At 40.7% G+C, this 13,541-nt stretch overlaps 1 protein-coding gene across 2 annotated transcripts; it reads right to left on the reverse strand.

Moving 5' to 3' along the window:
* Positions 1 to 3,187: 3,187 nt before the first annotated feature.
* GLRX2 (glutaredoxin 2) lies at positions 3,188 to 13,172 on the reverse strand. Of its 2 annotated transcripts, none has more exons than XM_033199041.1 (4): positions 12,316 to 13,172; positions 7,920 to 7,983; positions 4,344 to 4,520; positions 3,188 to 3,470 (listed from the first exon to the last, which is right to left on the reverse strand). In XM_033199041.1, exons 2-4 carry the CDS (start codon positions 7,980 to 7,982, stop codon positions 3,336 to 3,338), a joined length of 375 nt encoding a protein of 124 aa, XP_033054932.1. In that variant the 5' UTR covers position 7,983; positions 12,316 to 13,172; the 3' UTR covers positions 3,188 to 3,335. The 2 variants fall into 2 exon arrangements, with proteins under 2 accessions (XP_033054932.1, XP_033054931.1); XM_033199040.1 differs by lacking the exon at positions 12,316 to 13,172 and adding an exon at positions 12,033 to 12,269.
* Between the last annotated feature and the right edge of the window lie 369 nt (positions 13,173 to 13,541).

Genomic DNA, 13,541 nt, shown 5'->3' on the forward strand with positions numbered 1-13,541 from the left:
TTTTTAACTGAAGGTTTAGTGGTGTTATGCTGTGATCTCCCATCTAAATCCTTCTCCCTTAACCCCTAGCTTTGTAACCAGCCTGTTGCATACAATTAAAACTAAAGTTGTTGGTGTTCCACGATTGGCACTGTCAGTAAGGGAGCTGCTGGCTTCGGCGCTTCCCTACATCCTTGGATTCTGCTCCTGGTTTTGTTTTCCTCTTGGAGAGTCCCTATACTTTTTAAAACCTGCTAAGCCTTGCATTTTTAAAAATGTATTATTGTGTCCAATATTTTAAACGTTTTAGAGTGGCAAGTTTTTTGTTATTGTTTTGGGTTTTTTTCCAAAGATATTTAATGTGCCATATGGCAAAAAGAGGTCAGATTTCTTGTATTTTATTTCATCCCTCAGTGTTTAACAAATAGGAGAAATCTGCTTCCTTTTTGATGCAGTGCTAAACCCTCCAAAGTAAAAATCTTTTATTAGTCAATGAGTTTAAGTTCAGAAGACTTAAGAGGCAGGTATTAGTAGGGTTTATTTCTTCCATCTTAAATAAAGCCATACTGAGAATCAGATATCATATTACCTTCAGTAGAGTTTTTGAGGCTTTTGATGATAAGGCTTCTCTCCCTAATGTTGAATTCTTTCAAGATCTGAACATAGTCAAGAACCAACCACCACTCGCCTCTCACCCTATGTCCTACCAGTCTAGGAAGAGTTGATAAAAGATGTTTCTTCACAAGCCAGGCGCAGTGGCTCATGCCTGTAATCCTAGCACTTTGGGAGGCCAAGGCAGACGGACTGCCTGAGCTCAGGAGTTTGAGACCAGCCTGGCCTACATGGCGAAATCCCGGCTGTACTAAAAATTTAAAAAAATCAGCCGAGTGTGGTGGTGCTCGCCTGTAGTCCCAGCTACTCAGGAGGCTGAGGCATGAGAATCGCTTGTACCCAGGAAGTGGAGGTTGCAGTGAGCTGAGATCGTGCCACTGCACTCCAGTCTGGGCAACAGAAAGAGACTGTTTCAATAAAAAAAAAAAAAAAGCTAAAGGTAAAGATGTTTTTCACAGTCAAGCACTGGTGTTTCTATACCTTGAAGTAACTTGCCTCTACCCTTAATATGATGAACAATTATAACACAATTTTACCTTTCTCAGGTAATAGACTTCCTCAACTCTCTAACAAGATTTTTTAAGAATCCCCAAAAGCCTAAATCTAACAAAGATTTTACAACATAGCAAGAACTTTCTTATGACATAATGCGAAATAAAGAACTAACGACATTCCACTCTTTGTTCCATTCTAGTGCTATAACCTAAATTATCACAAGGGAATGAAATTCTTGTCTAAATTCTTGATCAAGAGGTCTCCTAATGGCAGTTTAAATCCAGGTAAGAAGCATCATTGATGGCAAAAGGCCAAGGAAGCCATCAGCTATATTCTTCAGGACTGTTCCAGATTCACTGGTCCATCCTAACAGAAACCAGAAGCACTTTTGAAATCCATTTTTCTTCTACCTCTGATGAAGGGTTTTTTCTTCTCAGCATCTGGTAATCTGTCCCAAATGACTCTGTGAGATCAACTAGGAAAATGCTTTGTATAGTAGGCACTTTAAAAATTCTCATTGATAGGAAGCTGGAAAGATGATTTCACTAATGAAGTACTGAATGTCTTCAATTATTGTAAAATAAGACTTCCTATAGAATAAATCTTGTTTACTAAGTTTAGCTGAATTGAAATCAGTTTGAATAGTATTCCCAGTATTGAACACATTAAGTGTTCAAAGGCTCTTGGAAATTGAGTTAAATTGTGAGGTGGAGAGTTCTGCTTTCCAGAATTTATATATATATATATAAATATGTATTAAAATACATATAAGGCCGGGTGCAGTGGCTCACCCCTGTAATCCCAGCACTTTGGGAAGCCGAGGCAGGTGGATCATGAGGTCAGGAGTTTGAGACCAGCCTGGCCAAGATGGTAAAACTCCGTTTCTACTAAAACAAAAAAATCAGCTGGGCGCACTGGCGGGTACCTGTAATCCCAGCTAGTTGGGATGCTGAGGAAGGAGAATCGCTTGAACCCAGGAGGCAGAGTCTGCAGTGAGCCGAGATCGCGCCATTGCACTGTAGCCTGGGCAACAGAGCAAGACTCCATCTCAAAATAAATAAATAAATAAAATACACATAAATTCTGGAAAGCAGAACTCTCCACCTCACAATCTAATTCAAGTACATTTAATATTAAAAATGTGTATGTGTATGTATATATATATATATGAAATGTATTTGAGTTAAATTATGAGGTGGAGATCTCATAAATTATGAGTTGATCTCACAGAGTCACTTGGAGCTTTCCAAAAAATATATATATATATGTGTGGGGGTGGGTGAGTATATACATAAAACCTCAAAATTTATATTTATAATATATATAATTATATATATTATAATATATATATTATAAATATATTATAATATATATGACCTCAAACTCCTGGGCTCAAGAGATCCTCCTGCCTCAGCCTCCTGAGTAGCTAGGACTCCAGGCATGTGCCATCACAACAAGCTAATTTTTGTTTATTTTTTGTAAATATGGGGTTCTTGCTATATAGACCAGGCTGATCTCGAACTCCTGAGCGCAGGTGATCCTTGCACCTCGGCCTCCCTAAGTGCTAGAATCACAGGCGTGAGCCTATCATCCCATGCCGACTGAAGTACATTTCTATACTGTTTCAAAAGTTCATCCTCATACAATGCTGAAATCATCTCCTTTTAATTTCTGCCCATAGGTATAGTTTTGTTCCCTGGAACTATTAAGTCATTAAATGAGTAACTCAGTTTCTCTAAGATAAATTTCATTCCATGCTAAAAATTTAATATACTTCTATTACTCTACAAGTACAAAGTGTGAAGGCTTTTCACAATATTGTATAAGATATTCCTGCCTAGTTCACAAGTGTATCAGCAAAAGCCTTAAATTTTAAAGAGAAATCACACATCAGTCCTTATCACTTAAAAACTATTGTAGATAAAGAGTTAACTCCTGAATAGGAAATAAAGAATTCCAAATGCTTACCTTCTAGCTCTTGGCTGTAAAATTCATACATAAATTCCTAAGAAAATACATTCTTTCCTTATCTTGATACAACTCCAACCTTTCATTTTTTAAATACCATCCCATTTTCTCAAGAATTGGCAGGTGGGAAGAAGACGTTTCCACTGCAATTTATTGTTCAGTATTTTTACATCTTCATGAAGACAATGCATGTATTTAAAACATCCTCAAACATTTAAAAGACATTATTGGACATTACCACTTTAACTGACACTGTACTAGCAAACTTATTAGTATAAACATCACTGAAATTCTTTCCTCTTACTTTTTTTTAAATAACACTGATGAACCAGTGGGAGCAATTTTCCTTCTTTGTGAAGCCTATGAGTGTCAGTTGCACCTCCAATAAAAGTACCATTGACAAATATTCTTGGAACCTGTTGGACAAACAAAAGAAGAATTAGGCTTCACTCTAGTATCAGAACTAAGATTTCACATAATAATAGACCTTTGAACTCCGGGTACTTTTATGAGCCTGGCACCACAAAGCTCTTTCACAAATTAAATCTTAAAATCTTAACCTTTTGAGGTAGGTATTATTTTTAGCCCTATTTTGGAGGAAAATGAGGCACAGGAACTTGTGCAAAATCACAATGATGGTAAAAGACTGCGATTCAAATCCAAAACAATCTGATTCTAAAACCCTTCTTCCGCCTGCCTCGGCCTCCCAAAGTGCTGGGACTACAGGCATGAGAAAAAAAAAAAAAACCTTCTTCCTAATCACCATGGTATGTAAAAGATAAACTAATAATATTTAGTTATTTTCTTACATTTGTTTACTGAAGGGAAAGAGTGCACATATAAACTTCTTTCAATAAACTTGAAAGTGGCAACACTGTACATTTTTCTGATTATGCATATTATGGAAAAATCCAAATTTCAAGAATCTAAAAACATGGAGCACTAAAGCACTCCTATTAGAAAAGTGATTGAAGACCAACCCCTGTATTGCCCAGGTAAAGGGAGGAAGAATACTTTTATCTTGCAAAGAGCTCCAAGAGGAACTCAAAGATCCATAGACAAGCACTCATAGTAACACTACTCATCAACCCCAATCAAAACACACACACAGAATAAAAATAAATCAACTCTGCTGTTTCCTATTCTAAGAATCTGGTTCCTAGATCTGCAGCTGCTTTTTCTATCCTCAGAGAATGTCTGGCTCATTTTCCAAACACAAGGGTCTAGGCTCTGGGTGATTTGGTTTACAACCTATTAAAGAGGAACAGCACCACAGAGGATATACTCACAGTTCTTTCACCAGTCATTTTGTAAAGAGCATCTTGGAACTGGTTTCCATATTCAAGCAGGTCCAATTCCACCACTTTATAGTTAACATTCATGTCATGGAAAAGCTTTTTTGCCATTGTACAGTAAGAACAGGATGTTTTTGAGAAAATCACCACACAATTATCAGAAATTGTTTCCTGAAATAAAACCACAAAAAATCACTTTAATTCTAGACATTACCATTTGGAAAGAAATTAGGATATAATGGAAAGGGTATGGATTTTGGTCTCATGATTCCGGGCTCAAACTAAGCATCATCTATTTTTTCTCATCTGCAGATTAAGGATATTTTTCATTTCAAAGCAACGTTATTAGGAAAAAAGATATAATAAAAAGTGCCTGGCATACAGCAGTAACAATAAATAATAATCAGAGCCAATTCATATACAGCAACCATTTCTGTGTGCCAGGTACTATTCTCAACACTTTTATCTTCACTGGGTTATTTAAACCTCACTACAATCCTGAGGTAGGTCCTATTATTGTCCTCACTACACAGATGAGGAAAGTGAGGTACAGATAAAGATCAACAATTTGTTCATGGTTCTCAGCTAATAGGTGGAAGAGCTGGGATTAGACCCAGGCAAATCTGGCTCTACAGTGCAGATATTTAATCTCCATTTATACTCCTTTTTCAGCTGGATGCAGTGGCTCATACCTGTAATCCCAGCACTGGGGGAGGTTGAGGTGGGCAGATCACTTGATATCAGGAGTTCCAGACCAGCCTGGCCAAAATGGTGAAACCCCATCTCTACCAAAAACACAAAAGTTGCCGGGCATGGTGGCACATGCTTGTTAACCCAGCTACTCGGGAGGCTGAGGCATATATTCTTCCCACCAGCATATATTCTTCCCACCAGCCTGAGGAACACAGTAAGTGGACTCTGTCTCAAAAAAAAAAAAAAAAAACAAAACCAAAACAAAACACCCAAAACATTATACTTCTTGTTTTTTTTCTTTTTCTTTCTTTTTTTTTTGAGACAAAGTCTCACTGTGTCCCCCAGACTGGAGTTCAGTGGCGAGATCTCGGCTCACTGCAACCTGCGCCTCCTGGGTTCAAGCGATTCTCACGCCTCAGCCTCCTGAGTAGCTAGGATTATAGGCACCTGCCACCGAGGCCAGTTAATTTTTGTATTTTTAGTAGAGACAGGGTTTCACCATGTTGGCCAGGCTGGTCTCAAACTGCTGACCTCAGGTGATCCACCCGCCTCAGCCTTCCAAAGTGCTAGGATTACAGGTGTGAGCCACCGCACCCGGCCCCAAAACATACTTCTTTTCAAATGTTCAGTAGGTATTCAGGAGTTAACTCCTGATCTTCTATTCTATAATTTTCAATGGTAAGGAATGGTATACGATTTCTTCTTAAAATGTAAGGCTTACACCTCTGCTTCTATCCCTTCCTATATACCTTTATAGTACAAAAGCTGTCATTACTCTCTTGATAAGGTATTCTCATACTCTTAATTCAGGAAAAACTACTTCCAGAAATGCTGATTCAATGAGTTTGAAGTAGAAGTTGAAAACTGTATTTTTTAAAAACTCTCCATATAATTACGATATCAGCCTGGTTTGAAAACTACCTCCAGGCCTTTACCACAATGGCTGTGAGACTCTGCTATGCATCTACACAGCCTATGAAGTTTTTGTTTTTGTTTTTTGTTTCTAAACATATGAATGCCTGGGTCCTTCAAAAGATTTTGAATGAATAGATTTAGCACCCAGACATTTGTCTAGGTTTTGTTTGTTTGTTTGTTTTTTGAGACAAGAGTCTCACTCTGTCATCCAGGCTGGAGTACAATGGCACGATCGCAGCTCACTGCAGCCTTAACCTCATGAGCTCAGGTGATTCTCCCACCTCAGCCTGCCAAGTGTTTGGGACTACAGACATGTGTCATCACACCTGGATATTTTTTGTAAAGACAGGGTTTTGCCTTGTTGCCCAAGCTGGTGTTGAACTCCTAGGCTCAAGTAATCTACCTGCCTCGGCCTTCCAAAGTGCTGGGATTACAGACATGAGCCACTGTGCCTGCCCTGTCTAGTTTGTTCTTTTGTGGTGGATCATAAGCAGCACCTTTATTTAAGATGAAGGCCAAAAACCAGAAAGTATAAGACCCATGCTTCAGAAGTTATACCCACTCTTGGGTGTCAGAAAGGCCCTGAATTTTAGTGCAGGCAAGTTGGTCTATTTTTAGGCTTCTCTTGTGTTTACTAATAATATTTAGTATAAAAGTCTATCCTAGGGAGGGCCTGCCATACCAGAGATGTATTAATGAATCCATCTTACGGAGGACAAAACCAAGGCTGAGTGGTTTGCAATACTGGGATTTGACTCAACCTTGTTACAACACCGAAGCCAGTGCTCTTCCCTGCACCATGCTGCCTCAGGTTACAGACACGCTGACACAATCGTGTAGGGACAGATGAGCTTCCAGGGCTCTGACATATATTAGACATGGTTGAAGAGATTCCTAAGTGAGCTGAAACTAAAGACGACAGCGTTAGGGTTTCTAGAACCCTCTTCCCACTTTTTCTCAAGCTCACCCTTACTGTATAGTCCATGATGTTGTAATTTTGCTTTAAAACAGGCAATTTGGGCCAGGCATGGTAGCTCATGCTTGTAATCCCAGCACTTTGGGAGGCTGAGGCAGGTAGACTGCTTGAAGTCAGGAGTTCAAGACCAATCTGGCCAACATGGTGAAACCCCATCTCTACTAAAACACAAAAATAAGTTGGGTATGGTGGCAGGCGCCTGTAATCCCAGCTACTAGGGAGGCTGAGGCAGGAAAATTGCTTGAACCCAGGAGGCAGAGGTTGCAATGAGCTGAGATCGTGCCACTGCACTCTAGCTTGGGCAACAGAGTGAGACTCTGCCTCAAAACAAAACAAAACAAAAAAGCAATTCCCTCACAGTTATAGCCAATAGCTAGGAATTTAGCCAAATCAACTAAAGGCAGAAATTTTTTTGTTTTTGTTTTTGGTAGTAGTGAGTGGTAAGCAAGAGAGAAAAAATTGATATATCTTGTAGGTTGCAAGGGAAGAAAAATATACACGTAAGGGAGATTTTCTAAGGCAGAATTAACGAAGCTTCTCAGTAAAAGAAAGGAAAAGAAGTCCTATCCCTGAGAGGATGTTTTATGGAGTAACTACTGCATAGTAGGTTCTGTACTAACAAAGAAAACTGTTAAACTGATGCCCAGGCCAAAATCAAATAGGATCCCCAGCTAAGGGCAGCCTCACTGGTATCAACACTGGATCTCAAGTGGGTATGATGAAAAGGAGCAGCCAACCTCATTATCCAACTTAGACGGAGTGAAGACTTCATTAAAAATAAATCTCATACATTTTAATTACCAAAATGATCTAGGACTTCTTAGTCACAAGGATGATTTTCATAGAGACTTTTAAATAAATATGAACCTCTTAATTCATTTGCTGAACTATCTCAAGTTTGGATACTGAATAAGCATATTAAATACGTAGGGGACAATTCTTTCTCTACAGAGGAAAGTTCTTCAATCATCTCCCACATCACTCACTTGGATCTGGTTCACAGGCGACGTTGCTAAATTCTCCAAAGATGATGATGTGTTGCTCTCCATTCTAAAGGGAATTTAAAAGAACAATGTAGTTTATTAAGCATTAAAGATAATTTATCACGAGTTGTATTTGAAAAAAAACTTACAAACATAGCCAAACTTACAAAATAGAAAAAAATTTTTACTTATTATCAGTATAAAATGTCAATTTACAAAGTGTTTGTTTCACCAAAACCAAAAAGGTCTGTGTGCTTATGTAACTAGCTTCCCAACATCCTTAATTATTTGATAAAATCATATTTACTGTGTTTAAAGCTTGACACACTCTTATTTATAACTGGCAAATTTCAAATATTCATCCTACGCCGTGTGACCTGACCATTGGTTTAAAAATATAGTTTCTACTTTCTTAGTAAAACATGCCAAAATTCTAGGAACACACTGTGAAGCAGGGAACCTTCAAAGATTTTTGAGGAAGCTACGGTATCTCAACCGCCATGGGCCATAGCTCCAAATTTCCTAGTGTGCAAAGTGGAAACAGTAATCACTGGCACCTCTCAAAGGACTTTGTGGAGATTAAATGAATTCATATGCAGAAAGCAGATAAGTGCCTTCCACATAGTAAATGCTCAATAATGTTTGACATTACTACTAGAATTTCCTGAATACAGGACCTCTCAGTATTTATTATCCAAAACCTGGCTATTGGGAGCTTGTAAAAGGAACACTCATTGTCAGCAAAATTATCACTAAAAAAAAAAAAAAAAAAAAACTCAACCAGTTTATCGTCCTCAAATCTTTTTATCCCTGGAACTTTTCCTTCCCCATCCACTCATCTTTCTTGGTCAACCAGGCCCTATCGCACTGTTGGAACAATATCAAACACCATGATGCAAACTAACTGCAGAGTAAAATTACAAATCTTACAACAGGATTATGAGATATAATAGATGTTTCAAAAGAGAGTTACTTGAATATCTAAAGGATAAGAGAATTTTTGAAACTTCAGATATTTAAAAAACTGTTATCCTTATGATTATGTTATAAAACTCAAATGTTCTGCCTTCAAATCAATACTGTATTCATGGGGGGTGCATTTAAAATTTAAATGTTCTTAAATATAAAGGTAAAGCTACTTTTTATGTTTTAATTTTTGCAAAAGTCCCAAGCAAAATTTTTAAACTGGATAGCATGAAATATTAGTCTTTTTTTTGAGATGCAGTCTCACTCTGTCACCCAGCCTGCAGTGCAGCAGCGTGATCTTGGCTCACTGCAACCTCCACTTCCCGGGTTCAAGCGATTCTCCTGCCTCAGATTCCCAAGCCACTGGGACTACAAGCGTGTACCACCACACCTGGCTAATTTTTTGTATTTTTAGTAGAGATGGGGTTTCACCATGTTGACCAGGCTGGTCTCGAACTCCTGACCTCAGATGATCCACCTACCTTGGCCTTCCAAAGTGCTGGGATTACAGGTATAAGCCACCGCGCCTGGCCTGAAATATTAGTCTTATTTTAAGTGAATCCACTCTAAATAGCTTTTTCCAGTACATCTTATCCTTGGATAATGAACATCTGCCCTACACAGTAGTCTCCCCTTATCCACGGTTTCAGTTATCCAGGGTCAGCTATGGTCCAAAAACATTACACGGAAAATTTCAGAAGAAAATAGTTGGTAAGTTTTAAGTTCTAAGTAGCATGATGAAATCTTGAGCCATCTAGCTTCCTCCTACCCAGGGTATGAATCCTCCCTTTGTCCAGCATATGGACCCTGTATAAGTTCCCCACCCTTTAGTCAACAGCTGTCTTGGTGAGCAGATCGACTGTCACAGTGTGGTGATGCTTGTGTCCAAGTAACACTTATTTTACTTAATAATGGCTCCAACAAGAGTGAAACTCCATCTTTAATAATAATAATAATAATAATGGCCCCAAACCACTATCGTAGTGATGCTGGCAATTCAGTTGTGTCAAAGAGAGAAGCTCTAGAGTGCTTTCTTTAAGTGAAAGGGTGAAAGTTCTCCACTTAATACGAAAAAAAAAACAAAAAATCGCATGCTGAGGTTACTAAGGTCTATGGTAAGAACGGATCTTCTATCAGTGCAATTGTAAAGAAGTAAAAAAATTCCTGGTAGTTTTGATGTCACATCTCAAACTGCAAGTTACAGCCACAGGGTATAAGTGCTTAGTTAAGCCAGAAAAAGGTATTAAATTTGTGGAGACAAGAACAGAAAAAGTGTTCCAACTGACAGCAATGTGTTACACCAAAAAGCACTGGGCCTATAAGAAGATTCAGCAAGGGATTCCTTGAAATGAGCATTTTTTTATTAAAGTGGTTGTTCTTTTATTATTGTTGTTAATCTCTTACTCTGCCTAATTTATAAATTAAGCTTTATCATAGGCATGTATGTATAGGAAAAATAGCATGTATAGGGTTCAGTACTATCCGAGGTTTTAGGCATCCACTGAGGGTCTTGAAACATGTCCATCACCGGTAAGGGGGAACTATTACGATATCAGCATACCTAGAGTGAGGAAGCTACAGCAAACATCAGTTTGTTCAGTAATAACAAAGAAGAGTAAGAGATAGGAACTAAACATTATAACATTATAACCTACCCAATGTTTACAATCTATTATTCCTTGCTTCCCAATAGATTAGCAAGGAACCCTTTAAAACAAACAAAAGTCTTGTGCGCTTAACTCAGGAAGGAGTTAGGGGCAGCGAGCTAGGAAGACTGCAGCCAACCTGAGAGGAGGGTGAAGCTTTAAGATAAAAGGAAGTTCAGTTCCTGAAGCCTAAACCAGAAAAGGTCAGGCAGCGCTGGCCTAGCCCTAAGGAAGACCATTGGTGGAATAAATCAGCAAGCTGTATTTGGTTTATCAACTAAGAAAGCAAGTCCTTTCATCTCAGGTCCAGCACTTAAAACTGTCATACCCAAACCATTTACTACACTACTACTGAAGGAACTCCAACTGAACACAAGAAAATGTTTTCCTGGATAGTGAGAGGAGGTAGGAGGTGCATTCTGAAATATTACCCCCTACCCTGCCAAATAAAAGTGTTTCTGGAAGGCACCCTTCCCCTTCAATTTCTGGTTGACCTTGGTAAAAACTGTCGCGAACTATGAACAGAAATACGCACGGAGGAAGTAAGTGCACAATAAACGTTTCGTTTCAACACGGATGAAGCACCTAATCATGCCATATTTATGGAGTGCCTACTGTGTGCTAAGTAGGCAAGGTGCTATACTGACCCCAGGGATAGGCAAAAAAAAAACACTGCAGGGCCTCAACGAGCTGTCAAATACTTAACAGCCTGTGATTAGCCCCTTCAGGAGGGGTGTCTAGCTTGGTCTGGAAAGTTAAACTTGAGGTTCCTGGAATCTTCCAAAACTGATATAAGTTCCCAGATTAAGTAGATAGGGAGACAGACTCTCTGGCCAAGTGCGCAGTGGCAGGCGCGGAGGTGCGAGCCGGCGGCACCGCCAGGGACTAGCCGCGCAGGCGTGGGCGGCACAGCGGCAGGTCCCTTCCGCCGCAGGTCCCTTCCACTGCAGGTCCCGAAGCCGCGGATATTCTGAACGACGAAGTGTAAGGCAGTCACAGCCTCTTTCCTAAAAGCTCTGGCCATTCAGCAGGAATCGCTGCCCTCACTTCCTGCAGTAGGGTGGCTAAGTTTAGCAAAGAATGCAGGACGCCCAGTTAAACTAGAATTGTAGACAAACACCAGAAAACTGTTCCGTTTTTCCTATGTCCAGTGCAGTATTTGGGACACACTTGGACTAAGAATCATTCGCTCTTTAAGTGAAATTCCAACTGATGGCGGCGTCTTGTATTTTTATCTAATAATTCACAGAGGATGGTCTAAACGAACATGAGTCAAACATTTTCAACACGAGAGTCACAGGCTCCTGAAGTCAGCACAGCCGCGGAGGCACCCTTCTCTGCCCATCCCTCGAGCGCCTCCGCGTGTTATGACTCAGAGCCCACGCTCTAGCCCGCCTAGCCCACCTGGGGCCGGGACAGAGGGGCGCCTCCGCCCACCGCTCCCTCCACACTCCCGCAAGGCCAGCGCACCACGCAGGGGCGCGCCTGCCTGCCGAACCCGTACCCAGAGTCCGCGGCGGCCGCAGCTCTTGCAGCGGCCGCAGTTCTTGCAGCTCCCGCAGCTCCCGCCGCCCTGTCAAGCCAGCCTGCCAAGCCGCTCCTGCTCCGAACCAGCCGCGTCCCCGCCAGCGCCGCGCGGTGCCAGAGCATGGTTAGACCCCTGAACCGCAGCAAGCTCTACCGCCTGCCGGACACCGCGGATTCCAGGAACCCGCCTCCTCCGGCCGGACCCCGCCTTGCCCCGCCCCATCCCGCCCCTTCGGGCTGCCCGCGCCGCCGCCGGTCACCTCTACTCTGCCGAGCGCGTCCTTCCAGGGGTTGCTCGAGCTTGGATTCTGGCGACTGCCGCCCACATGTAAACATCCTTCAGAGGGGACAGGCGGCTCCCTTGCTTATCTCCAGAGTTCATCCAGGCCCCGCCTCTGGTTTCTTTTAGATTTAGGGACGCTCATAAAGGCTCCCAGGCACGTGGAAGCAGTGCATGAGGATGGCAGACATGCTGGGGAAACGGAGAAGGAAAAACATGACTATCCAAAAAAAGAATCAAAGTGGTGCCTCAGATGTTTCCAACTACCTGTTAGACAAGTTTTTGTGTGGATGAAATAAGAGCCTAAATATATCCTCATAATTAGGCAGTTGGTCGAGACCCAATATAAATTATGGGGATACTGGGGTTTACACCCATAATTAAAAAGAAAAAATCCATTGTTGAAGGTTTACTCCAAAGAAGACAAAGATTATTTACCACCAGCTAAAAAAAAAAAAAAAAAAAAAAAATTAGGAAACAAAAGAAATTAGCACAGAGATGTTTCATCATGGCTTTGAAAATGGGCGATTGCTGCTGACAGGGTTATCTAAGCCACTCAGTGATGGTAATAATAGCCTTTGTGCGTCACTATTTAAGGTTGGGGGTAAGTCTTTATTTACTGAGGACACTGAAATTCATCTTAAAGTCAAAGGTCAAATGGTACATCTAAAATTCTAAACAATTGCTACAACAATCCAAACCTTTTTTGATTCTTCATGTTCAACTAAGTGTAAAATTCATGTTACCAAAGTACAAAATAAGAACTTCTATTTCTGACAGTTCTTTTCCAACATTCAAATGGGCTATGTTTGATTACTTAATAAAAGGATGGAAGTTAGTTGCAAAAACAAATACTCCCGAAGGGTATGAATTCATTCTTTATAAAGACAAATTTGACTTTAAAAATTAAGGTTGTGGCCAGGAGCGATGGCTCACTCCTGTAATCCCAGCATTTTGGGAAGCGGACGTGGGCCGATCACCTGAGGTTGGGAGTTCATAGACCAGCCCCTCCAACATGGAGAAACCCCCGTCTCTACTAAAAACACAAAATTAGCCAGGTGTGGTGGCGCATGCCTGTAATCCCAGCTACTCTGGAGGCTGAGACAGGAGAATCATTTGAAACCATGAGGCAGAGTTTGCAGCGAGCCAAGATCACACCATTGCACTCCAGCCTGGGCAACAAGAGCAAAACTCTGTCTCATAAAT

Source organism: Trachypithecus francoisi, unplaced genomic scaffold, assembly GCF_009764315.1.
Source record: "Trachypithecus francoisi isolate TF-2019V2 unplaced genomic scaffold, Tfra_2.0 Lachesis_group5, whole genome shotgun sequence".
NCBI lineage: Eukaryota > Metazoa > Chordata > Mammalia > Primates > Cercopithecidae > Trachypithecus > Trachypithecus francoisi.